This window comes from Sciurus carolinensis, chromosome 17 (genome assembly GCF_902686445.1).
Source record: "Sciurus carolinensis chromosome 17, mSciCar1.2, whole genome shotgun sequence".
Classification (NCBI taxonomy): Eukaryota; Metazoa; Chordata; class Mammalia; order Rodentia; family Sciuridae; genus Sciurus; species Sciurus carolinensis.
Window position 1 is genome coordinate 56,693,501 of NC_062229.1, and position 25,457 is coordinate 56,718,957.

The 25,457-nt window shown below is 47.5% G+C and overlaps 1 protein-coding gene across 1 annotated transcript in view; it reads right to left on the reverse strand.

Annotated features, from left to right (window-relative positions):
- Positions 1–25,457, reverse strand: part of Sh3bp5 (SH3 domain binding protein 5) — a 73,869-nt gene that overhangs the window by 34,643 nt on the left and 13,769 nt on the right. Inside the window, exon 3 of the mRNA XM_047531891.1 lies at positions 11,666–11,794. Within this exon, the coding sequence (XP_047387847.1) occupies positions 11,666–11,794 (129 nt within the window). The remainder of the gene's footprint in view (positions 1–11,665; positions 11,795–25,457) is intronic.

Here is a 25,457-nt window from a genome sequence, read left to right on the forward strand (position 1 = left end):
CAGGAGGATGGGGAGTCCGGAGCCAGTCTCTGCAACGTAGTGAGGCCCTAAGCAACTCAGCGAGACCCTGTCTCTAAATAAAATATGTATTTTTTTTAAAAAAAGGGCCGAGGATGTTGCATCCCATGTTCAATCCCCTGTACCAGGGGGAAAAAAAAGGAAGAAGCTCCTGTCCTATGATGAACCCTGAGCTAGGAATAGGCTGTCCCACCATGGCGGAAGCACAATGTCCCAAGCTACAGGAATGCTTCCAAATCAGAACTTGCAAAGTCCAGAGATACTGTCAATCAATCACACCAATCATCTTTCTCAGAGAAAAAGCTTGCGAGGTTCTTAAGGGTAGGGGTCGGTAGGAGGGAAGGGGGAGATACAAAGTCACAGCTGGGGGAGCAGGAAGCAAAGTGGGAGCACCCCTCGGTGGGTTGGAACGCGGAACAGAAACGTACTGCTGAGCGCTCAAGAGGAACGTCACCATCTGGCCAGGGCCCCAACCCTGTTGCCCAGCAACACAGAAGGGCCAACCTGTGTTGACAAAACCTGCAGCAGAAATACGTTTAAACTCTGATTTTCTTCAACTGAAGGGTTAGTCATCCTGCCACGCTTTCCGGGGAATGCCTGTGGTTTGCAGAGAGGGAAGGGAGGGGGGCCGTCTGTGTCCATATCGTAGTTTTATTTAGCAGACAGCCATTAAAGAGAGACATCCCTCATGGTTTCCGAGAGTACAGAACCCTACGTCCTGCTTCCCCCTCAAACTGCTATACTGTGGTGACACCACATCTGTTACCTTCAAAAAGCATGTCACCCGCCCAGCAGTACTCCCCGGGAGTCAGCCACACCTTAGTGAAAAGCCAGGGGGACAAGGAAAGGTAAACTGTCCATGGCAAAGCTCCAAGTGACAGTAATGGAGGGGGCTCCTCCTGCCTCCGGCTGCTTGCCTGTGACCTTGCTTGCAGCCAACTCCTTATACCCGGCTTCCTGCCACTTGCCAGGAAAGAAAGGGTCAAATGCAAGTAAGCGACCCAGCATGCCACCGGAAGAGAGATCAGCAACCCTCTACCTGCATCTGCCCAGCCCAGGAGGCCCAAGGCAGAACTAGCCATGCAGGAGGCCCAGGCAGTTGCAAGGGGTGGAGGCCTCTGTCCCTAGGAAAGACCTGCTATGTCAGGGCCTTTAACCCAGTGCAGAAGTCGACACTTGTCTCCCTCCTGACCCCATCCTAATTCAAGGTTATAGGCATCCAATTGGGAGCAGTGGCGCACGCCTGTAATCCCAGCGGCTCCGGAGGCTGAGGCAGGAGGATCGTGAGTTCAAAGTCAGCCTCAGCAACTTAGGGAGGCCCTAAGCAACTCAGTGAGACCCCGTCTCTAAATAAAATATAAGAAGGGCTATGGATGTGGCTCAGTGTTCAATCCCTATACAAAAAAAAAAAAAAAAAAAAGAAAGAAAGAAAGATTATAGGCTTCCAAATGCAGCTGCTCCCTCCTAGCCTAGGCTGGGCCCATCTTCCAGGCAAGCTGGAGTTAACCATCCATTCTCCTTCCTTCCCATAAATCACTCTCCTTGCCTACAAGTGCTCCATCACTCTGTCACTTGCTTTTAACCTCGGGCAGCAGGGATGATGCAATGCCTGGGACCTGGCTTGGAGCCACCAAGAATGTGACCAGGGCCACAAGGGCCGACGTCACCAAGCCAGAGACCTCCTCACCCAAGTCCCATGATGAGAACTGCTGCTGGGCAGGCCGGCTGGGCAGAAATGGAAGTGACCAGGAAGGAGGAAGGTGTGACAAAGTCACAGTGAAGTCCCAGAAGGGCTAGGCAGAGCGCCAGGAGGGGAAGATGTTTCCAAGGGTCTGAGTCCCTCAGCAGAGAAAAAGTGGGCGGAGGGGCACATGGGGAAAGAAGAGCTCAGAATCTGCTATTCTGTCAGCCACTCCTTTGTGGTACACTCCTTGGGCACATCAATCAGGCCGCCTTACAGTCCGAAAGCTCCTACTATGTGCCAAACACCAGGCAGCAGCCAGAACCAGGCAGGCCTGGCTTTAATCTGTGCTGCTCCCCTCCCAGGGCCTGGGGCCCCGGCCTCAGTTATCTTAACACCACCTGTCGCTGTGGTATAAACGGTGTGACTACCACAGCCTCAGCGGCCCGGCGCATCCTCAGTACATCCAGCTATGGGGAGCACCACTGAGAACTCAACCTCAGAGAGCCTCAGGTTCCTCTGAGAAGAGATAACATTGCATGTCAAACACTTGGGGGAGGGCCTCCAAATCATCCTCTTCTTCCTCGTCCCCGCCCTCCTTCATCTCTGACTCTTGGCTCGCTACATGCTCTTCCAGTAAACCATCACCTCCAAGTCACCAAATTCCTATGAGCTGGTCAGAAAATAACACAGTCTTGACCATGAACTAGTCATTAAATTGCAGTGGAGGGATTTCATCTCACTCCAGTCAGAATGTCTATCATCAAGGATACAAGCAACAGTAAGTGTTGCCGAGGATGTGGGGGAAAAGGTTCACTCATACGATGCTGGTGGGACTGCAAATCTCCATACTTAGAGATTCCTTAGAAAACTTAGAATGGAACCACCATTTGACCCAGCTATCCCACTTCTCGGTTTATACCCAAAGGACTTAAAATCAGCATACTACAGTGACACAGTCACATCAATGTTTATAGCAGCTCAATTCACAATAGCTAAGCTATGGAACCAACCTAGATGCTCTTCAACAGATGAATGGAAAAAGAAAATGTGATATATATACACAATGGAATATTACTCAGCCTTAAAGAAGAATGAAATTATGGCATTTGCAGGTAAATGGATGGAGCTGGAGAATATGCTAAGCGAAATAAGCTAATCCCCCAAAAACCAAAGGCCAAATGTTCTTTATGCAGATGCTAACATAGAATAATCAGGGAGGGAAGAATAGATGTTCACTGGATTAAACAAAAAGGAAAGGGAAGGGAGGGGGATGGAAATAGGAGAGACAGTGGAATGAAAGGGACATCACTTTCCTGCGTTCACATTTGAATACGCGACCCGTGAAACTGCACACCACGTGTGACCACAAGAATGGGAAGTTATACTCCATGTATGGATGATATGTCAAAATACAATCTACTGTCATGGATATCTAAAAGGGATAAAAAATTTTTTAAAAATTAAAAAATAAATTGCCATGGAGTCTTCCAGCTTCGGTCCCCAAACCAGAAAGGCCCAAGTAGTGAGTGGTCTTTGGACTCCGAGACTACTTTCCTCCCATCTGTGAAATGGAGGCAAAAAAGGAAAGATAAATGATATTACCTGCATAGGGCGGTGGGCAAGGTACCTAACACACTGTTAGCGCTCAAAACTGGTGGTGCCCTAAGGTAGGGACACAACATTTGACGTCAATGCTGACAACGTAAGCCCCTTACTCCAGAGCCCGCCCCCCCCCCCCAACCATGGCTGCTCTGCAGCTTCTCAACCGAGTCCCAAGGCCAGCCGACACGGAGTACCCTCATCTGCCCACGGCGCTCCCTCCCCGCCTAGGCCTTCGGCTCCCCTAAGCTTCCCTCCCACGCCTCTGCTTCTCTGTCCTCTCCACCAGCCTCCCTCTTGGCCTTCGGGACTCAGGTGTGCCTTCCTCCCTGGTTTTCCTGGTGGGCAGCAGCCCTCTGACCCCAGACCTTGAGGCCCCTCCCCAGTGCCATGCGGACACTGACACCCGAGCCCCTCAGTTTGGCCCTTTACTTGGCAAATACAATCAGTCCTCATTTTTCACAGATTCCACTTTTACAAGTTGGCCTATTTGCTGAACTTTTCTTGTCATCCCACAGTCAATACTTGGGGTTTCAGGAACACTCACAGCATGGCAGAAATCTCATTACGTGACACCCCTTCCCAGCTGAGGGGACGCTCTGCTTTCTTTTAACTATCATACTGTCAACAATAGTCCTGTCCACAATTTATATTTAATTTTTTTGGTACTGGGGATTGAACCCAGAGGTGCTTAACCACTGAGCAACATCCCCAGCCTTTTAATATTTATAGAGACAGGGTGTATTTTGTAAGGTTTGGATAAGAACCTTTTCTGAATGTTGTATATCTGAAGCAACCTGAGAGATTTGTGATCCTACGGGAGTGAGTTCTCGAGAGATGTGAAGGTTGCTAAGTTGCTTAGAGCCTAAGTTGCTGAGGTTGGCCTCAAACTTGCAATCCTCCTGCCTCAGTCTCCCAAGCAGATGGAATCATAGGTGTGTGCCATTGTACCCAGCTCTTGCCACAATTTCAGTGCCACATTTTTGACATGTTTGTGCTTTGGGTTGATCTGGATGTTTCGACTGGCTCCCTCAGGATAGTGGTGAAGAGCTTCCCCTTGCTGCCACCCAAGAGGTCATGATGTGCCTGGTGGAGAAAATCCGCCTGCTAGATGAGCTTCATTCAGGCATGAGTGACAGTGTGGTTAGCCATGGGTTCAGCGATAAGGAGTCAAAAGGAGGCTACATCCAGGAAGTGGAAGGGGAGATTGGCTAATACGAAGGTGAGTTTGCTTTGTTAGCCGTGAAAGAAACATCTGCAGCATATGAGGAAGCTAAGGACAAGATGGAAGAGGGGCTAAATTTGGGGACTCTGGCATCAGTGCAGATGAGCTTAGAAGAGATTAGACAGCACCGGCATCGCTGCGAGGCTGAAAGCCAAAGAGATTTACAGTCCCGTCACCCAGGGTCAGGAAAATGCTCAACCATTCCTGGCGGCGGGTGTTTTATTATAAAGAAATCTTCCACGAAATCAGTCAGAAAGCATAGGTTAAATAAGGTGTCTTTAAGCAAAAACACAGATAAAGCAGTTTTATGCTGACTGGTTGACAAAAATGTTGTGACCAGGTGGCGCACGCCTGTAATCCCAGCGACTTGGGAGGCTGAGGCAGGAAGATCGCGAGTTCAAAGCCAGCCTGGCAACTTAGCAGGCCCTGTCTCAAAATATAAAAAAAATGGGCTGGGGATGTGGCTCAGTGGATAAGCACCCCTGGGTTCAATCCCCAGTCCTAAAACAACAAAAAAACAAACCCAAAAAACATCTGGAGATGTAACTCAGTGGTAGAGCACTTGGCGAGCATGCACGATGACCTGGGTTTCATCTCCAGCACTTGTAAATACCTGACATTTCTCTGATCCAAATGCTTTAAATGTGCTAATTCAATCAGTATTGTCAATTACAAAAATGTGGACATTTCCCCTCTACCCTCCGCGTGATGTACTATGGCTGACAGGATGCTAACCCATGTGAATCACTCAGACTTAAGAAGAGCATGCCCTTTGTGTTCCTAGAATCCAAATACCATGTGAAAAGGACCAGGCTGGCCTGTTGATGACAAACACGTGTGGCCCAGTCACCCCTACCAGCCCAGCTGCTTGACAGATGAGGCCACCCAAGATCAGCCCGCCCCCCAGCCAAACTGCCAGCTGATTGTATATGCATGAGATCAGCAAAGCCCGGGGTCAGAAAAACTGCCCAGCACACTCAGGAGTTACAGAAATGTTTTAAGTCACTCACTTATGGGGTGGTTTGGTGTGTAGCAAAAGTTAACTAGTATCAGAGACTTGGGAGGCTGAGGCGGGAAGATCGCCAAGTTCAAGGCCGGCCTGTGCAACTTAGCGAGTCCCTGTCTCAAAATAAAAAATAAAAAGGGCTGGGGGTATATAGTTCAGTGGGAGAGCATCCCTGGGTTCAGTCCCTAGTACCATAAACGAAAACTGATTAATCTCAGTGGCTTGGGAGGCTGAGGTAAGAGGATTGCGAGTTCAAAGCCAGCCTCGGCAACTTAGAGGGGCCCTAAGCAACTCAGAGACCCTGTCTCTCAATAAAATATTAAAAAGGGTTGGGGATGTGGCTCAGTGGTTAAACTTCCTGGGTTCAATCCCCAGTATCATCGACAAAAATTGACACACAACTCCATTTTGTGGATGAAGAAATTGAGGCATAGAAACGAAGTGACCTGCTGAAGGTCCCAGAGCCGTTAAGCATAATGGGATTCGAAGTCAGGCTGCCCGGCTCCAGAGGCCAAGCTCTGCCAGCTGTCCCGCAGCCAAGTCACTCCACACATTTCCAAAGCTCCCCTGCTCACCTACTTTCCCAAAGGAGGTTAAAGGTAGAACATGGCCTTAGGTGGCCTCCCAAGTGCCCAACAGGCGACTGGGAACTCTGATGACCTTTGCCATTTTGCGTTTTCAATGCCCTTCGGGTCTGCAAAGTGCTCTTCTGACTCATTTCCACCATATAAAAATAACAAGGCCGCCCAACATCCAAGGATGAACGAACAAAATGCGGTAAATACAAAGGAATTGTCTCCCATCTTAAAAAAATTCTGACTCGTGCTACGATATGGATGATTTTATTTTTTTGAGACCAGGGATTAAACCCAGGGGTACTGAGCCACATAACTGAATACACTGAACTGTATTCAGTTGCTTAGGGCCTCACTAGGTTGCTGAGGCTGGCTTTGAACTCCTGATCCTCCTGCCTCAGCCTCCCAGGCTGGTGGGATTACAGGTGTGCGTCACCGCACCCAGCCAGATAAAAGTTCTACCACCTCAACAACTACAAATCTTTATAAATTCTTTACAGAAAACCAAGTTGTAGAAAAGGTTTTCCCTTTGTAAGGAAAAAACACTGGATGGATGGGTGTGGGCATTTCCAGAGATATAAAACCACCACTACACTATTGAAGCCAGAACTGGGGACAGGCGATTAGTGTAGAAATAGGGGATCAGGTCAAATCGAGGAAATGGAGGCCATGAAAGCCATCTGCCTCTGGAAGTTAGAGACTGCCCTGGGAGAAAGGAATGTCAAGAATTTCCAGAGCCCATTGATCACCAGATTAACCTGCCCTTATCAAGGACTGCAGGGAAGGTGCTGCTAATTAATGTCCCCTGGGCCCCTGCCTGGCTGAATCACTTTGGCCCTCCCCCTGCCCCCACTCCTCACTTTATGCATCTCACCTGCAAAGCCAGGCCTAGTCAGGTAGGCAGGAAGGAGAGACAAGGGGGGAGAGAACTGGAGAACAAAAGAGACCTTAACCTATAACAGATGTAGGGTGCAATCACTTCTGGGGACTTTTAGAACATCAGCCATGGCCCCCTTTTCCCTCTCGGGAGAAGTCTGTATTATTACCTTTAAATAAAACCTGCTTAATATGCTTGCCTTGGCGTGCTTCTCTAGTGTTCAAACTTCAACGTTAGAGGAAGCAGAACTCGTCACCAGTAAACAGCGGTATCACTATGATCTCTGATTTTTAAAAATATAGAATAGGAGATATACATCAACTACACTAGGAGGTAGAAGGTTACAGGAACTTATTTTCTTCATTTTGTTTATTTTGTAAGTTTTCCACAATAAATTCTAACTTTTTTTTGAACCCAGGGGTGCATTACCACTGAGCTACATCCCCAGCCCTTTCTATTTTTTTAAGGCAGGGTCTTGCTAAATTGCTGAAACTAGCCTTTAATTTGTGGTCCTCATGCCTCAGCCCCCAAGTTGCTAGAATTACAGATGTGTGCCACCGTGACTATTTTTTTTAAGAAGGGTCTAAGTTGCCCATGATCATCTCAAACTTGGGATCCTCCCATCTCAGTCTCCCAAATAACTGGGATCACAGGTATGAGCCACCAAGTCTTTTTTTTTTTTTTTTTTTTTAAACAAAGCTGAAATTCAATCTCATACAAGGACTCCATTGTCGGACACATTATCTCATTTAAGTCTTGAGAACAATGGTGGTACTTTGACTATCTGCATCTCATGGATGAGCATGCTGAGGTTCATGACAGACATTTGAAAGGACCCTCTTTGAAGGCATCTCTCAGCAGCCTTGCTGTGCTGTGAGGTTTGTAAATACAAAAAGGAAGGGGGTTGGAGATAAGGCCAGAGGAAAAAAAACAGGAAGCCCCACTTGGCAGCAGCTGGAGGTGGAAATGCCCTTTCACCATCAGGAAGGTCAGAGGAACCTTCACGCCATCTGGCACAAGCCCAGGTGAACCTCTGTCCAGAGAGGAAATGCACCACCTGCGCCAGCCAGTTCCCTGGCTAAAGACCAACGAGGTCCCTTGGGCTGAGGGGTAGAAACACTTATCCTTCTCTACCCTCCTACCTCCCCCTCCACGCCTGCAAGAAGAAAGTCATGGAGGCTTGCGAGCACAGAGCCCGGCAGGATTCCCTCTGTGTTCATCTTGGCATCTTCCCACTGGGAGTGTGTCCATCACCTCCAGGACCTGGGCATTACCTGATCAGACTCGATGACTAAGTGGTAGTGCTTGTCACGACTATTGTCCTTGCTAGGCAAAAGAAAGGATAAGAAGGAGAAGCCGGGCGTGGTGGTGCACGCCTGTAATCCCAGGAGCCCGGGAGGCTGAGGCTGGAGGATCATGAGTTCAAAGCCAGCCTCAGCAACTTAGCAAGGCCCTGAGCAACTTAGGGAGACCCTGTCTCTAAATAAAAAATAAAAAGGGCTGGAGATGTGGCTCAGTGGTTAAGCGTCCCTGGGTTCAATCCCTGGCTAAAAAAAAAAAAAAAAAAAAGAGGAGTGAGGGGGAGAGAGGGAGAGAGGAGGGGAATGAGACAGAAATCCAGTCCCTCCCAGCAGACTGGGGTCTCCCGATCCAGCTCCCTTCCACTTCTTTTCCCATGTAAGAACATCTGAGGTATAGAAAAGAAGGGAGTGGCGTGAAACCTACTCATGATGTGTCAGAGCCAACAGGGGACCCACACATCCACCGAGATTTAGATGAACACAACCCCAGACGAAGCTGGCTCTGCCCATCATGTTCCTACTCCTCTGCTTACCTAGCTACAAGGCAGGGGAGTCGCTGTAAAAGGGCCATGGAGAGAAGACAAGGCAGGTCAAAGAACATCTGATCTGCTGGTGGCCTCCCGGCCTCTGGTCTGTTCATTTATTCCTTTGCTCGGTATCCGAGTACCTTCTGCATATTGGCGCTGCAGACACTGAACTAAACAAATTTCCTGTCCTTGTGGAGCCTCACTGACTATAAACAAGTAAACTCCAACAAGTCAGATGGTGAGAAGTGCTTGGAGGAAAATCCAAACTAAGAAGGATGGCCGGGGTGGTAGAGATGGTGGGCTGAGAGTTTCCTTCTGGTGGCGCATGCCTATAATCCCGGCAGCTTGGGAGGCTGAGGCTGGAGGATCGCCAAATTCAAGGCCAGCTCAGCAATATCAAGGCGTTAAGCAACTCAGTGAGACCCTATCTCTAAATAAAACATAAAAAGGGCTGGGGATGTGGTTCACAGTGGTTAAGCAACCCTGGGTTCAATCCCTGGTTCAAAAAAAAAAAAAAAAAAGGATAACTGGGCCTCGTTTTCAAAATTCCATTTGAGCAGAAACTGAAAGACAGTAAGCTATGAAAATGCCAGGATTAGGACAACACCAGAGAGAACAGCAAGTTCAAAACCCAGAAGCAGAGGGCAGGCTTGACATTAGCACAGCCAAGCAGGATGCCATCCATCAGCTGGGGCGGCGGCCCTGGACACAAAGGTCCCTGACATCTCCAAGGTCTGAGCTCAGGGGACCAGGCAGGGAAGCTATTACTGCAACTAGAAGGGAATGCTTTCCACAGACTTTTCTTGGATCCTTCTCCTCCAAAACAGTACACGGGCTGCTTTTAGCACAATTTGAATATCCCTTATCCAAGATGCTCGGGACCAAAAGCATTTCAGGTTTGATTTTTTTCAGATTTCTGAATATTTGCACATACTTCATGGGAATAGGACCCAAATCAAAACAGGAAATTCATTTATGTTTCATGTATACTTTGTAAGCACAGCCTGAAGGTCATTTCATATGATATTTTTATTAATTTTGTGCACAAAACTAAGTTTCGTGGGATGTCATTTCCTATTTCTGGTATGTTGGCACTCAGTTTTGGATTTTGGAGTGTTTCAGATTTCAGATGTTTGCATTAGCCATGCTTCATCTGTAGAGACTTACAGGCTAAGAAGCAACAGACAATAAATTCAAGTGCTAACGACTCTCAGAGAAGGGGATTTCATGATCTCTTGATATTCATCCAATGTTTCCACAGAATTATCAGAAATTTCTATTTAAGCCTAACCTTCCCGCTTCAATTTTAGGTCCCGGGCAGGCCTCTGAAACATCGCTGGAACATGGACACTTTGCAGGGACAAGGTTTCAGGGTTTTGGAACCTGAGGATGGAAAGAAGGGTTTCTTCTCCCTGGAACACAGGAGGCCTGGGCCGAGTCCAGGGGAAGGTGGGAAGAGGGAGTGGTTGCTTGGGACTCGGTGCTGACCAACCAGTAATTGGAACTTTGTGGTGGTACAGTCCAGTGTACCCAGTCAGGGAGCAAGCGATCCATCCAGAGTGCCATTCCGAGTAGGAATCAAGGCAACATAGATGACATGGCAAGGTCCGACATGAAACCTCGGCTCAGAGATCAGAGTACAAACCCCAAATGCCAAGACAGGGTCTCAGCAGGGTTGAAGTGGCACATGCCTGTCATCCCAGAGGCTCAGGAGGTTGAGGTAGGAGGATCTCAAGTTCAAAGTCAGTCTCAGCAACTTAGAAAGGTCCTAAGCAACTCAGCAAGACCCTGTTCTCTAATAAAATACAAAAAAAAAAAAAAAAAAAAGGGACTGGGGATGTGGCTCAGTGTTTAAGCATCCCTGGGTTCAATCCCTGGTACCAATTAAAGGAAAAAAGAAAAAGAAAAAAAGAAATGATTATATCCCGGACCCTCATGCTCTATGGGTCTGATTGTAACCTGGTTCTAGAATAGTGGGGCTTAACTTCCTAAACGCTCACCGTACCGTTATCTCCCCCAAGCCCCGCGCCCAAAATATAAGCTGTGTACACACACACGGAAAATAAGTTCTCCAAAACATTTTTGTAGTTGCTCACTAAACATTTTCTTTCAAGCAAAGACTATTGGCAGCAGTGTCCTCTGTCACATAATCCGACAGGGGTGGCACCTGGTCCTTTGTTACTGCATGACAATTGGGACCAACTTGCTTAGATCTTTGGGAGGAAATCTGAGTACTTATCTCAAGACACCAGAAGGTTAGTGTTTCATGCTGGACACTCCAGGGTGGAAGTCCAAGTGGGCTCAGGTATGTGAAAAGTCCCCAGCCCAGAGCCTGGCACCCCGTAGGCACCAGTAACTTTGGGGGAGCTCTTTTCCTTCCCTGTTCACAGGGCCCAAGAGGTGACAAGCAGCACACCCTATCACATCACATCTGTGGTGAGACAAGCACATTATGAAACCAGAACCAATTTCCACATGGCCTGAGTATAGCTGTCCCCACCCCAGAGTTTTCTGGTCTTGGTTCCTCGGTGCCTTATGTGGGTCCTCAGGACAAAGAGCCAGTCACTAGGAGAGTCACCAGGAGAGGAAGAGGAGGAGTACCCGAGGCTCTGCACACGACCATAAGCAGGCCCAGCTGCTGCCCAACTGGGGGAACACTTGTAGGGTCTTTCACATGCCAGCATCCTATGAATGGGGTTCAGGGCTGGGATATGGCCTATCGGGGGACGGAAGAAGAGGCTGACTTCCCCTGGGGCCAACTCTAGTCACAGCACACGAGCCTTCAACAGGAAACCAAAAGGTGCCCGCCAAACACGCCAGGGCTGGCGGGTCCCGGCAGGGGCGATGTCTCACCTGCCTGGCCACCCGCCGCGCCTCCCAGTAGGGCTTGGAGTCCTCCACAGCTTTGCCAATCTTCTTCACCAGTTCGTCCAGTTTCACCGTTGCCTCGACCAGAACAGAGCGGAACTTCTGTCGAGCATCCTGCAGCCAGGGGAAGCAGAGGAGACACGGGTCAGGCACACGCTGGCTTCGCCCAACCAGGAAGGGCTTTACCTGACATACGAAGCCCTCCATTAACACCGAGGAGCAGCGCGCTGCGGTGCACGCCTGTGATCCCAGGCTGAGGCAGGAGGATCATGAGTTCACAGCCAGCCTCAGCAACTTTGCAAGGCCCTTAGCAACTTAGCGAGACCCTGTCTCTAAATAAAATGCAAAACAGGGCTGAGGATGTGGCACAGTGGTTAAGCATCCCCAGGTTCAATCCCTGTACAAACAAAACGCCCTTATAGGACAGTGTCCAGATCAGCACCCCTAACAACTTTCTGACCCAGGTCAATGACTTAGAATCACTAGCCACATGTGGTTATTGATCACTTGAAACTGGACTAAGGAAGTGAGTGTGCAATTTAATTACTTAAATTTTTTAAATGAGTGTGGCCAGGGACACCTATACTATACTATATTGGACAGCACAGTGGAGATTTTAAAAGTTCTGTGGCCTGGTGCAGTAGTACACGCCTGTAATCCCAGCAACTCGGCAGGCTGAGGCAGGAGGATTCCAAACTGGAAGCCAGCCTCGGCAACCAAGTGAGACTCTAAGAAACTCAGCAAGACCCTATCTCTAAATAAAATAAAAAGGGCTGGGGATATGGCTCAGTGGTAGAGTGCCCCTGGGTTCAATCCCCAGTACCATCAAACAATGTCTCTCACACACACACACACACACACACACACACACACACACACACACGCAGTTCTGTGCAGGTACTCAGGAGAACATTCAGCTGCCTCTCTGGCAGCTCAGCTCCAGTCTATATGATGGTGCCAATTCCCACACGCCCTCAAAGCCCTCAACCTCCTGACTCGGTCAACCTTCAACACTGAGTGCAAATCTACCACAGACCAGACACTGTGCTGGGACTAGGCACGGTCCTGCCCTTAGGTCATTTCAATCTGGTGAGTGACGCAGGTGTAACAGTGCCAAGATAGGAATGGTACAGGTGTCATGGAACCCAGCAGCAGTGAATCTGGCCAGACCCGGTATTAGAGACTCATGGAAAACCTTCATAGCAGTAGGATCCATACAGAAGCACAGATGGTGACGGGCGGAAGGAAGCAGAAATACGGGGTCCCAAACAGGCAGCAGAGCATGCTCAGCCAAGACTGGGAAGTCAGTAGCATGGAGTTTGCAAGATACCACATTCTGAAATGTGGAAAATGGCAAGAAATAAGGGAGACCACTCATCCTAGAGACAGCAATTAGCAACTTGGACGGTGATAAGAATTTGGAAGGAAGCAGGACCCGGTGGCACATGCCTGTAATCCCAGCGGCTTGGGAGGCAGAGGCAGGAGGATCACAAGTTCAAAGCCAGCCTCAGCAACTTAGTGAGGCCCTAAGCAACTCAGTGAGACCCTGTCTTTAAATAAAATATAAAAGGGGCTGAGAATGTGGCTCTGTGGTTAAGCAGATACCGGGTACAAAAAAAAAAAAAAAAAAAAAAAAAAAAAATTGGAAGGAAAAGGAAAGTGAATGGTGTCAGCCTTAATCACATCATAAAAGTCCAGAAACCAGGTCCATAAGATATGAGGAGGGGAAAATGAAAAAGAAATTCAGTCCCAGGTCTAGGAGGACATACTGGGGGATCAAGTTAGTATACTTCCTACTCCTTTTCCTCTGGCATTTGCCTGACAGTTACATTGTGTGTGCACACGCACGTACATGCACATGTGTACCCATGAGTACACAGGAGCTGGAAAGGGGAACTGGATACTCTGAGAGGAACAACGCATGACCAAGGGGCTTCCCTGAGACTCGACAGTCACCCTGCTGGCAAAGCCCATGTTCCTCCTTCGCAATTAACTATCTGAAGATCTATTTCTACATATGGAATCACTGGGCCTCCTGGGGCTGAAGGAGTCTCGGATTCTTCCAATTCATCTCTCATGTATCAAGCTGGGAGCCTGCCACATAAGTTTGAAAATGTTGCCAGCTATTATGATTTGGAGGTGAGGTGTCCCCCAAAAGCTCACGTGTAAGACAATGCAAGAAGGCTCAGAGGAGAAATGATTGGGTGGTGAGAGCCTTAACCCAATCAGTGCATGAATCCCTGATGAGATTAACTGAGTGGTGACTGGAGGCAGGTGGGTGTGGCTGGAGGAGGTGGGCATTGGGGACGTGGCTCTGGGGTATATATTTTGTCCCTGGAGAGTGGAATCTCTCTGCTTCCTGGGTACCATATCCCTAGCTGCTTTCCTCTGCCACACACCCTTCTGCCATAATGTCCTCCCTCACCACGGGCCCCCCAACATGGAGTCAGATGTCTATGGACTAAGACCTCTGGAACTGTGAGCTCACAAACAAATTTGTCCTTCTTAAAATTGTTCTCATCAGGTTTTTGGTCACAGTGGCAAAAAAAAATGACGAACACTGGCATTCCAGGCTATCAGTCAGGTACAGTGGCACATGCCTGTAATCCCAGCGGCTGGGGAGGCTGAGGCAGGAGGATCAAGAGTTCAAAGTCAGCCTCAGCAATTTGGTGAGGCCCTAAGTAACTCAGCAAAGCCCTGTCTCTAAATAAAATACAAAAGAGGGCTGGGGATGTGGCTCAGTGGTTGAGTGCCCCTGGGTTCAATTCCTGGTACAGGAAAGGAAAAGGAAAAGGAGGAGGAAGGAGGAGAAAGAGGAAGAGGAGCTGGGGCTAGAGCAAGGAAGACATTTGAACTTCATCCCAAGCACAGTGAGGAGTCACAGCGGGTTGAGTTTTGTTTTTTTTTTTTGGAGGGGGGGATGGGCAAGGGAGATCATTTTTTGCTTCTATTCTTTCTTTGCAGATTTTCTGGTTCATGACTAAGATGCTATCTCTCTTCCTGTACTAAACTCTTTCCCGCTTCTCTTCTTTCAGCCTTAAATCATTTCATAATCCAACCTCTTAACCTGGGTCTACGTAACTGGGTTTCTTCCAAATGTACATCTCACATTATTTCCCATGCACCCTCTGTCAGAAATAATTCAAGACTGCATTCTGCTGCAAAACAGAAAAGAAAATCAGTTTACCGGATGACTCAATTGTGCATAGCAATCACAGAGCCATGATAACGCCATCGTTCAATGCTGACCACAGTGTAATTCTGCTGGGAGGACAGGGGATGGGAAAAGTGGGTACGTGGCAAAGACAGAGGGAAGAGAGGCAAATCACATCTTCCAGAATAGGAAGTAACTCAAACGCTAAAAACCAAAACTATTTAGTCAGAGGTAAATTTGTCAATAATCAGTTAAAATATATTAAACCGATACAGGAAAAGAAGTATCTCTAGAAATGGGGGTGAGAGAATGGAATCCTATTGGGGTTACAGTTCATCCCTTTTGTGTGTAGTGGCGGGTACTGGAGATTGAACCCAGGGGCACTCTACTACTAAGCCACACCCCCGGCCCCCTTTTTTTTTTTTTTTTGAGGCAGGGTCTGGCTAAGTAGTTGAGGCTGGCCTCAAACTTGCAATCCTCTTGCCTCAGCCTCCTCAGTCTCTGAAAATACAGGTGGGCACCTCCTTGATTTTCTTTTTTCTTTTTCTTTTTTTTTTGTACAAGGGATTGAACCTAGGGGTGCTTAACCACTGAGCCACATCTCTAGCCCCTTTAAATTATTTTTATTTTGAGATAGGGTCTTGCTGAGTTGCTTAGGACCTTGCTAGATGGCTGAGGCTGGTTTTGAACTTGCAATCCTCCTGCCTCAGCTTCCTGGGATTACAGGCATGCACCACCACAGCTGGCACCACCCTGTTTTTCATTGTGGTAGAATTGCATGAAGGATTGTTATAAACAGGAACTGGAACTGATCAGATTTGGTAGCTACCTGGCTACGGAGTATTTTTTTTTCTTCTTTTTTTCTTCCAGAGTATTTTTTAAAGATTCCTCAAGTGATTCTTCAGGGTCCACCACCCTATATAATGCCCTTTTGCAACTATTTGTATTAAGTGTGTGCCCAAAGGATATTGACCCCAAGAGACTGATTGGACATGAATGTCTCCCTCTGCAATTGCAGCTGTGCACCCAGGTTGATGCATGACCAGCTGACGGTCAACCGCTGACAGGCTTCTTCCTCTAAAATTCAAAAGCTAAACATACACACACAATGCTAATCACAAAGCCAGTCTTCCCCTGATGGTACCAAGCAAACCCAGGTCTTTCGCTTTCCCAGGGGAGCACAGTTATTTAAACAACAATGCTCCTTTGGTACTGGGGTATGGGAGCCCACAAACCAAAACCTTTCCTGCCTGCCCAACCCAATGTCCCGGATCTTCCCTGGGCCTCATCCCCACTTCTCAGTCGCTGATGACTCAACTCCGGTCTCAGAAGTGGTCATGTGACCAGGTCTGGACATGCAGACTCCTGACCACAGTGACTGGAGCTGGGGAGAGAGAGGATTCCTTTGAATCAATGAGACTGCGTTCTGTAACTTCTCTGAAAACTGTGAAAAACAGGAATTCTTCCCCACTCAGATGGCTGAAAGGAAGGAGAGGAGCAGGGAGGACTTTGTTTTGATTTTTTTGGTACTGGGGATTGAACCCAGGGTGCTTAACCACTGAACCACATCCCAGTTCTTTTTATATTTTATTGAGAGACAGGGGCTTGCTGAGTTGCTTAGGGCCTTGCTAAGTTGCTGAGGCTGGCTTTGAACTCGTCAGGCTCCTGAGCTGCTGGGTTTACAGATGAGCACCTCCACGCCTGGCATACTCCACAACAGCACCCCACCTCCCCTTTACTTTTTGCTTTATTCATGTTACTTGGAATTGGGTTTCTATCACTTGCTGTTGAATTAAGCCTTTAAAAAACATGCAGCTGAAAAATATACCTTCAGGTAAGTCACGCTAATGAAGAAAGGGAGCAAGGGCCAATCTACATTCCACAGCATGGCAGGGCACTGTAATTAAATACAGTTCACTGCTGGAGGGCTTCTGTCCCTGTCAATAAAACCATGTTCATAAGAAACAGAGTGGGTGGAATTTAACTCAACCTAACTTTGTAAAGATTCCCTTAAATCCATCTTAATAGCAGCCTGCCACATCTTAAAAGCAGCTCGCCACAAATGGACGTGTGTGTTTCCTGCATTTTCCAGTTCAAAAAAAAGCTTTGACCACGATCCCCCATCTCCTACAATGAGGAGGATGTGTCCTTCAAGATCAGAGCGGGGGGGGGGGGGGGGGGGGGGGATGCTTTAGGAACATCTGGGGCAGAGAATGCTGTTTTCCCTGCAAGAAGTGACCCTTGGAGGAGCCGTTCAGGACAAACTCCTCTCTGGGAGAAGCAGCAGACCTTTTACCACTCAAGAAAAGGAGCTCCTTACCACCCTAGGGCTGTTTACCAGCTAGCTGACCCTTCCCGAAATTCCAACATGGTCCCCTCTGCTGTGGCCTCAGATCCTCCCCTGCTGAAAACCGAGTCTCACTGGCTAGGTGACTCAGAGGGAGGGCAATTTATTCAAGCAAAGAACTGCTGACGGTGGCACAGTCTCCTTGTTGGAAAGTGTCAAAAGCACAGTCCCATATCAGATAAGAACTGGAGCTAAACCAAGCCGGCCAGAGCCATTGCGTGCCTTGGAAACAAGTCCCTGTGTTCTGGCCAATATGTTGACCTCAGCCTCAATCGACTGGCTTGTGAACTGAGAACAATGGCCTTTCCCTTCACAAGCACTGAGGGAGATGAAGATGGGATGATGGTTGGTTTGTTGTTGTTGTTGTTTTAAATAACTGTCCTACATAGTAGAGATGACACACACTTCAAAGGCTCCTTAGTAATGCCATTTATAAATACGCCGCTTCAGCAGGTGCAGAGATTTCACAGGCATGAGCCTCGCCTCGCAATGACCCTGTAAGACGGGCTCAGCAAGAATCGCCACCCACAGTGTATAGATAAGAACCCTGGAGCCTGAGCACTGTGGTGGCTCTGCCTGAGTTTGCACAGCAGGTAAGTGGCAGACGAAAGCACCTCCTCTGTCTGTAGCCATTCAACTCACCAGTGGTCTTCATTTTTTTTTTTTTTGAGGGTAGTGGGTACTGGGGATTGAACTCAGGGGCACTCAACCCCTGAGCCACATCCCCAGTCCTATTTTGTATTTTATTTAGAGACAGGGTCTTGCTGAGTTGCTTAGAGCCTCACAGTTGCTGAGGCTGGCTTAGAACTCACGATCCTCCTGCCTCAGCCTCCTGAGCCGCTGGGATTACAGGCGGGCACCACTGTGGTCTTCGAAGTGTGGCCTGGGAGAGCCCTGAGAGGAGGAATGCCCTGAGACCATTTGGGGGAGTCTGCCTTTTGCACTTCACCCCCTCCTGAGTATTCCATGGAACTTCCCAGAGGCTCCCTGACATGTGGCACCAACAGATGGAATGTAGGACTAACCAGGAGAATCGGGCTCCTCAAAAGCCAGTCACTAAAGAGACTTGCAAAAACACTTCAAGCAATGACTCCTCAATCAACTTTTTTGTTTATGAAAAGTTTTCATAAAATATATTATTTATTTATTTTATTATTTGTGTGTGTGTGTGTGTGTGTGTGTGTGTGTGTGTGTGTTGCTGGGTATCAAACCTGGGGCCTTGTGCATGCCAGACAGACGCTCTAACACTGAACCACATCTCCAGCCCAAAATATATTTATTTATGCTACTATGTAATGGGCTTATTATCTTTTTGGTGAAATTAATACAGATTCTTAAAACTTCTTAGTTTCAATTTCCAATATGGCAACCATGGCTATGGCAAATCAATCAATCGAACAAACAAGAATAAAGCAAACAAAAAGGTCTCTGGGGTATCTGAGGCCCAAAAATTTTAGGTTTGTTTCATGGTACCAAGCCACGGCCGAGACTGGCATGTCTTATGCACACTCTGAAAAGACCTACTTCAAACCAGGGACGCCCGTGTATTTCTTGTATAAGTTATAGTTACTCCTCCTCAGAGCTCTTTTTAATCCTTCTGGCTTTGTAAGGGAGAATGCCTCCATTTGGTATCCCTGTCTTTAGTCCTTAGTACCTCTTTATATTTGCCAATCTCCTTTTTAAGAAAGGGGCCACTGACCAGGCATGGTGGTACTTGGCCTGAAAACCCAGGGACTTGGGAGGCTGAGGCAGGAGGATCACAAATTCGAGAACAAACTTGCAACTCAGTGAGAACCCGTTTCAAAATTTAAAAGGCAGGTGGTGTAGCTCAGCACCAGAGCACTTGCCTAGAATGCATAAGGCCCTGGATCCAATCCCCAGCGTGTGGAGGTGGGGGACAAAAAATTAAGGGGGAGCTGATCCAGAGCTCACCACAGATAAGGGAATCTGTTGGAATTTTGTAAGCAAAACAATAAATCCACTGGAGTCAATACCATATTATGCTAAAAGTCACCAAACCATGTCCTTGTGAGCTAGGCAGTTTCCTCTATGTATATTCTTCTTCAATAAAATGCATGCTTTTAAAAAATGTCTTTTCCTTCTAGAGTTTTCCATGCATAGTCATGAAGTTTGTTTTTTGGACAAACTAAAGTAAAAATGTGGATCGGCTTAAGGAACGATATGAAATAAGGAACAACATGAAATAAGGAACAACATGATAACAGCAGCAAACTAGAGCTAAGGAAGTGCTGCCCTAGAACAGCAGTCCTGTCCCTGTTGGCAGGAACTTTCTAGAATGTTGAGAAAGGGTACCACTCAAACATTCTGATTCACTGACCAGTGGTGAGGTGCCTTAACTGTTTCCCAACTGAAAGCATGTTTCTCAACATGCTTTCTAAACCCATCCAATCTGTTCCTCAAGAGCACTTGTGGCAGCTACTAAAATACACACAGAAACCTCTTCACACAGTGCTTGGGAGGAATGGGGATATGGCCTCTCCACGCTACCTGATGGTACTTCCTTCATCTGCTGTCCAATAAAAAAAAGCATAGCTTCAGGTGGTTAAATGAACTCTTGATGGGGCTAGTACAATAATATTTTACTTAATTTTGATGAACTTCAATAATTTAAAGAGCTGCATGTGGCTCGTGGCTGCCATATTGGACAGTACAGGCCTAGGCCCGGAGCCTCCACTTTGGAGGATGGTGCCGTATTCTTCCAGCCCCGCTTTGCCCGCTGGTTTTTCTTCTCTCAGCCTCAGTTCCCACTGGGAGGGGCTCTCACAGCCCTGTGAGAAGGGAAGCCAGAATAATCTGATTCTACCTGAAGAATCCTGCAGCGGAGATGGAAGCCCAGATTGCCGAGGTAGGGCAGCCTGCTAAGGGAGACAAACCAGAAAGGGAGAGGCATGAGGGTGCAGGAGCCAGGACCCAGGCAGAGGTGGAGAAGCTGGGGGAGGATGAAGACCACCAGGGAGCTGGATTCTGTGAGGACTGTCGGCCACACAGCAGGGGAGCTTCGAGGCCATGCTTCTGATGCAAGCCCCTCTCTCAGGGATCAGAACAGGAGCCAGAAGAGGGAGGAAGGGAGGGTGGGAAGGACAGTCAAAGAGACCAGAGAGAAAAGAAAATGAATGTAGAGAAAACCAGGAGGTAAGCCGGGCGTGATGGCACACGTCTGTAATCTCAGCGGTTCAGGAGGCTAGGGCAGGAGGATCGTGAGTTCAAAACCAGTCTCAGCAACTTAGAAAAACCCTGTCTCTAAAATACAAAAGAGGGCTGGAGATGTGGCTCAGTGGTTAAAGGCCCCTAAATCCCTGGTACCCAAAAAATCCAGTAAGAAGCAGAGGAGGGGTGTGAGATTACCTGGGGTCCTGCTTGGGAGCATGTAATAACAAGGTCATCTGATTTATCCTCAAACCAGGAGGCAACCAAAAGGGGCACCATTAACAGCTATGCTGGGACCACAGGCATAAACCAAGACCGTCAGGGCCAAGAAGAATGCACGGTGTCCCTGTGCATGGGACATGGGATGCTTCCCTCCCTTGGGGTCCATGAGACTCCTATGACCTTTTGAAGTTTAGAGGGCTGTGGGACAAAGAGCAGGGGCATCCAACTGTAGCATGGGCACTGCACAGCTCCAGGCCCCTCGAAAACTTTGGTGACAAGGCTCAACCCTGACCATGGTATTGTATTGGCATTCCAATTCTGAACCAGCAAGAGGAAAGGAGAAAGAAAAGATGGAGGGTCACCACGAGTTCTTTCCTGCAGTTTCTCTCCTCTGAGGTTAATGAGGGTTTTGGAACCTTTTCAGGCCTCAGTAGAACCCGCTCCCTCTTAGGCAGGAAGGCTCTGGTTTAGAAGTCTGATTTAACGTCAGTGTTCCCAAACAAGTGGCGGAGCACCCAACCCCCAGATTATCACCGCCTTCCTCTGCATCTCTGGCCAACATCAAGACTGCACAGCCGAAGGGAGGAGGTGACATTCGGAGGCTGAGTTATGAGAGGTGTTAGATCTGGGAATGGGAGAAAGATAACTTTTTATTTTAAATTAATTCCAGACTTGGGGGAAAAAAAAAATGAAGGTAAGATGAAGACACAAATATCTCTTTACCCTGAATATCTGGATGCATATTTTCTAAAGATAAGGGCCATTTTCTTACATAGCAGAGTACAAAGATCAAAATCAGAAAATTAGCATTGATGCAATGCTATTAATCTGATCTATGACTTTATCCAAATTGTAATCGACTTTTCCACTAATGTCTGTTACCGTAAAGGAAAAAAAAAAATGTTTTTCTAGTCTAGGATTCAATCCAGGAGTTGCACATTATGTTTGTCTGTCCTTTCTCTCTAATGTCCTTTAATCTGAAACAACTTTTTGGTCTTAGTTTTTCATGGCCTCACTTTATTTATTTATTTTGGTAATAATATGAACCAGTTATTTTTTAGAATGTGTTAATTTTGAAAAAAAATTCGCTATCATCTTTTTTTAGGGGGTGGGGGTACTGTATGGTACTGAACCCAGGGATGTTTAACCACTAAGCCACAACCCCAGTCCTTTTTTGTCTTAGAGACAGGGTCTTGTGGAATTTCTTAAAGCCTCACACTAAGGTGCTGAGGCTGGCTTTGAACTCTCAATCCTCCTGCCTCAGCCTCCCAAGCAGCTGGGATTACAGGCATGCACCAGACACCATGTGGACTTCAATTCATCTTTTTGTTGATATTACATCAGCACAAAAGCAGCAGAAAGCAATCAAACCATAACAAAAAGCAAAGTGTAAACAGTCCAAGGTCCAAAGATCTTGTCCACAAACGAAAGGAGAAACTCATTAGCCTCACAAGGCCCCCAGGAGGGAGGAGGATTACCTACAACCTGGCGACTGGGGCTACCACACCCAGCTAAAAAGACTGACAGGACCCAAAGGTTTTTCAGTTGTGGCCACACACGTTTTTAAACCAGCGAGCGTGATTCTTGGTGTAAGAGGCAGAATTGCTAAAGCCACATGCTTCGCCCAATTCAACCACAAGTGAACTATCTCCATGTTTACGCCAAGAGGCTTAACATATTTCTTCAAGACTGCTTTTTTTTCCCCCCCCCCCAAAAAGTTCAGTCATTTCAGAAGAATTTTACAATTGATAAGTGCAATTATCAATCAGGATGGTGTTTTAACCACTAGCCAACTTGTTATGAAATAATAGTCATAGTTAGTGTAAGACTGAAAACCAGGGAACTCTGATGAGTTCACAGCCCAGCCTTGGAACGTTCTAGAGATCACTCAGTGGGGCCTCCATTAGAAGCAGGGGCCCACCGACACAGCATGCAGGCAAGCCAGCTGTCTCACTTCTGCTGGCTTTCAGACAGACAACCTCCCTCTAGCCACAGTTAATGGTCACGGGATGCAGAAGGGCCACAGTCACAGTCCACTGCTGTAACTTTACAGACAGAAGAAACGACCAGAAGAAACAGCTAGAAGGGTCCAAAATACGTGCTTCTCTGAGAACCGAGAATGGGGAGGGGTAAAGCGGAAGACTTTCATTTTTCATTATAACTTCTCAGGGCCTTTTTAAAAACAATTCTGTGCTGGGCACAGTGGCACACACCTGTAATCCCAGCACCTCTGGAGGTCGAGGCAGGAGGATTGAGAGTTCAAAACCAGCCTCAGCAACACAGGGAGACCCTGCCTCAAAATAAAAATGGCCGAGGATGTGGCTCAGTGGTTAAGCACACCTGGGTTCAATCCCTGGTGCAACTAATTAAATATTCTGCTCAAGTACTGTCTCCACAAAAATAAAAGTAAGTCTACTATGGCACAGATAGATGGAAAAGTTTTATATTTTAAGACTGAGTAATTCATAATGCATTTAGTATGGAGCTAGATTAAAATCCAAATCCCAGAGCTTCAGAATATCAGGACTGGAAGAGTTTGAGCATTGTTTAGCTCAGATGCTCCCATTTCACAGATGGGGTAAAGTTCCTCTTTGGGGTTGTATACATGTGGGCAATGACTGATAACTTGGTTCTTGAAATTGTAGGCCTGTGCTCTTTCATTTCACTCATCTTAGTGGGAGTCTCAGAATGCCTCCTCTATGCTCCCAAAACACACTATTAAAAGTATCTTGTGCACGCCTGTAATCCCAGAGGCGCAGGAGAATTGAGAGTTCAAAGCCAGCCTCAGCAACTTAGTGAGGCCCTAAGCAACTCAGTGACACCCTGTCTCTAAATGAAATACAGAAAAGGGCTGGGGATGTGGCTCAGTGCTTAAGTGCCCCTGGGTCCAATCCCTGATACCAAAGAGGGGGGTATTTCGTCTCCTGGATTTAAACCCAAGTTCCACCTCCATTGGCTGTGTGACCTGGGAGAGGGACGTAACCTCTCATTGCTTCTGTGCTCACCAATATCCTCAAGGATCTCGAATGAACAAGATCAACTCTACAAACTACTCTGCACAATACTCAGCACAGAACAAGCTTTTGCTAAGTCATTATTTTTACACAGGTACCATTGGTGACTCAAGGACAGTGTGGGAAGCACAGGATCAACACTGGTTGAACATCACCCACGGAGGAGCCTGCCAGGCATTCTACAAACACCTCCTTATTTAATCTTTAATCCTCAACAGCCCCACCAAGCTAGGTATTGCCCTTTGCTTTTTAGGGAGAAGGAAATGAAAACCCAGACAAGCTACAAAACAAAACCCCCCACCAATTTGCCAAAACTTATTACAAGGTGGACAAAGAATCCAAACCTACTTTTCCTGAACTTCAAACCCCATGGCTTTTAGCATCACATGCCATGTAGTTTCGTTTCTATCAGCTAAAAGAAAAAAAGTTGTCGGGCACAGAGGTGCACACCTGTAATCCCAGGAGCTCAGGAGGCTGAGGCAGGAGGATCACGAGTTCAAAGCCAGCCTCAGCAACTTAGCGAGGTCCTAAGCAACTCGGCGAGACCCTGTCTCTAAATAAAATATTGAAAAGGGTTGAGGATGACGCTCAGTGGTTGAGCGCCTCAAGGTTCAATCCCCAGTACCAAAAAAACAAAACAACCTGTTCCTTCTTATTTTGGTATGGCTGGCTTATCTTGGGACACTGGGAGTGCTAACCAAAGTCCTTTGCTTTGCTGCCTGGTTAATCATTAAAATACCTTGAGAAAACACTGCAATGTGGTTGTTTCTGCAGTCTGACCAGTACAGGAAGAAAACCTATGTCCTCAGGCCTCAAAATAAGCCGCTCTCCACCTCACCATGCTGAGAGTGGCAGTTTTCAAACATGGCCCAGGGTTCTCCTGGCACTGTCCCCTCCTCCAATCTGGAGAAATTTGGGTCAATCTGTGCTTGGACCTAACGTGTTGCTTTGGAAGTTCCAAGGCTCAGAGAGAAAAGGTCGTGAAGCTTCCACATGGTTGTCTTGGGACCCTATTTCTGGGGGAAGCCACATGCCATAAGGAGGTCAGCGAACCTAGACCACCATGTTGGAAAGGTCACTTGTAGACACTCTGGTCAATGCAGCTGAGCGCCCATCCAACATGAGTTGGACACATGAGTGGGTTCTAGAGGATGTCCTGACAAGCTCTCAGATGACCACAGCCCCAACTGACACCTGACTGCAAATGCACAGGACTCAGCTGAGCCCTCACCTAATCCTCCCTGAACTCCTGACCCACAAATCATGGGTAAAACAGTTGCTATAAGCTAGTAAGGCTTGGGGTAAATTGTAAGGCAGAAATAGTATCCAGAACAAAGAGGAAGAATAGCAGCCCATTTCACCTCTTCTCCCAATAAAGTCAAAAACCAAGGGCTGGGCTGGGGTTTTGGCTCAGGGGTAGAGCGCTTGCCTGGCATGTGTGAGGCACTGGGTTCGATTCTCAGCACCGCATATAAATAAATGAATAAAAATAAACGTCTATCAACTTCTAAAAAAAAAAAAAAAAAAAAAACCCAAGTGCTGGGTGCAGTGGCACATGCCTGTAATCCCAGCAGCTCAGGAGCCTGAGGCAGGAGGATAGTGAGTTCAAAGCCAGCCTCAGCAACTTAGCAAGACCCTAAGCAACTCCGTGAGACCCTGTCTCTAAATAAAATATTTGAGAGGGTTGGGGATGTGGGGATGTGGCTCAATGGTTCAGTGTCCCTGGGTTCATCCCTAGTATCCAAGCGAGGCGGGTGGGGGGAACAGGACAGGAACACTCAATCTTTGCATTTCAAATCTATGGAAATGAAGTTGAATCCTTTGGCATGTGGGCAACCAAAGGGCGGGGTGGAAGAAGACAAGCAAAGCCCA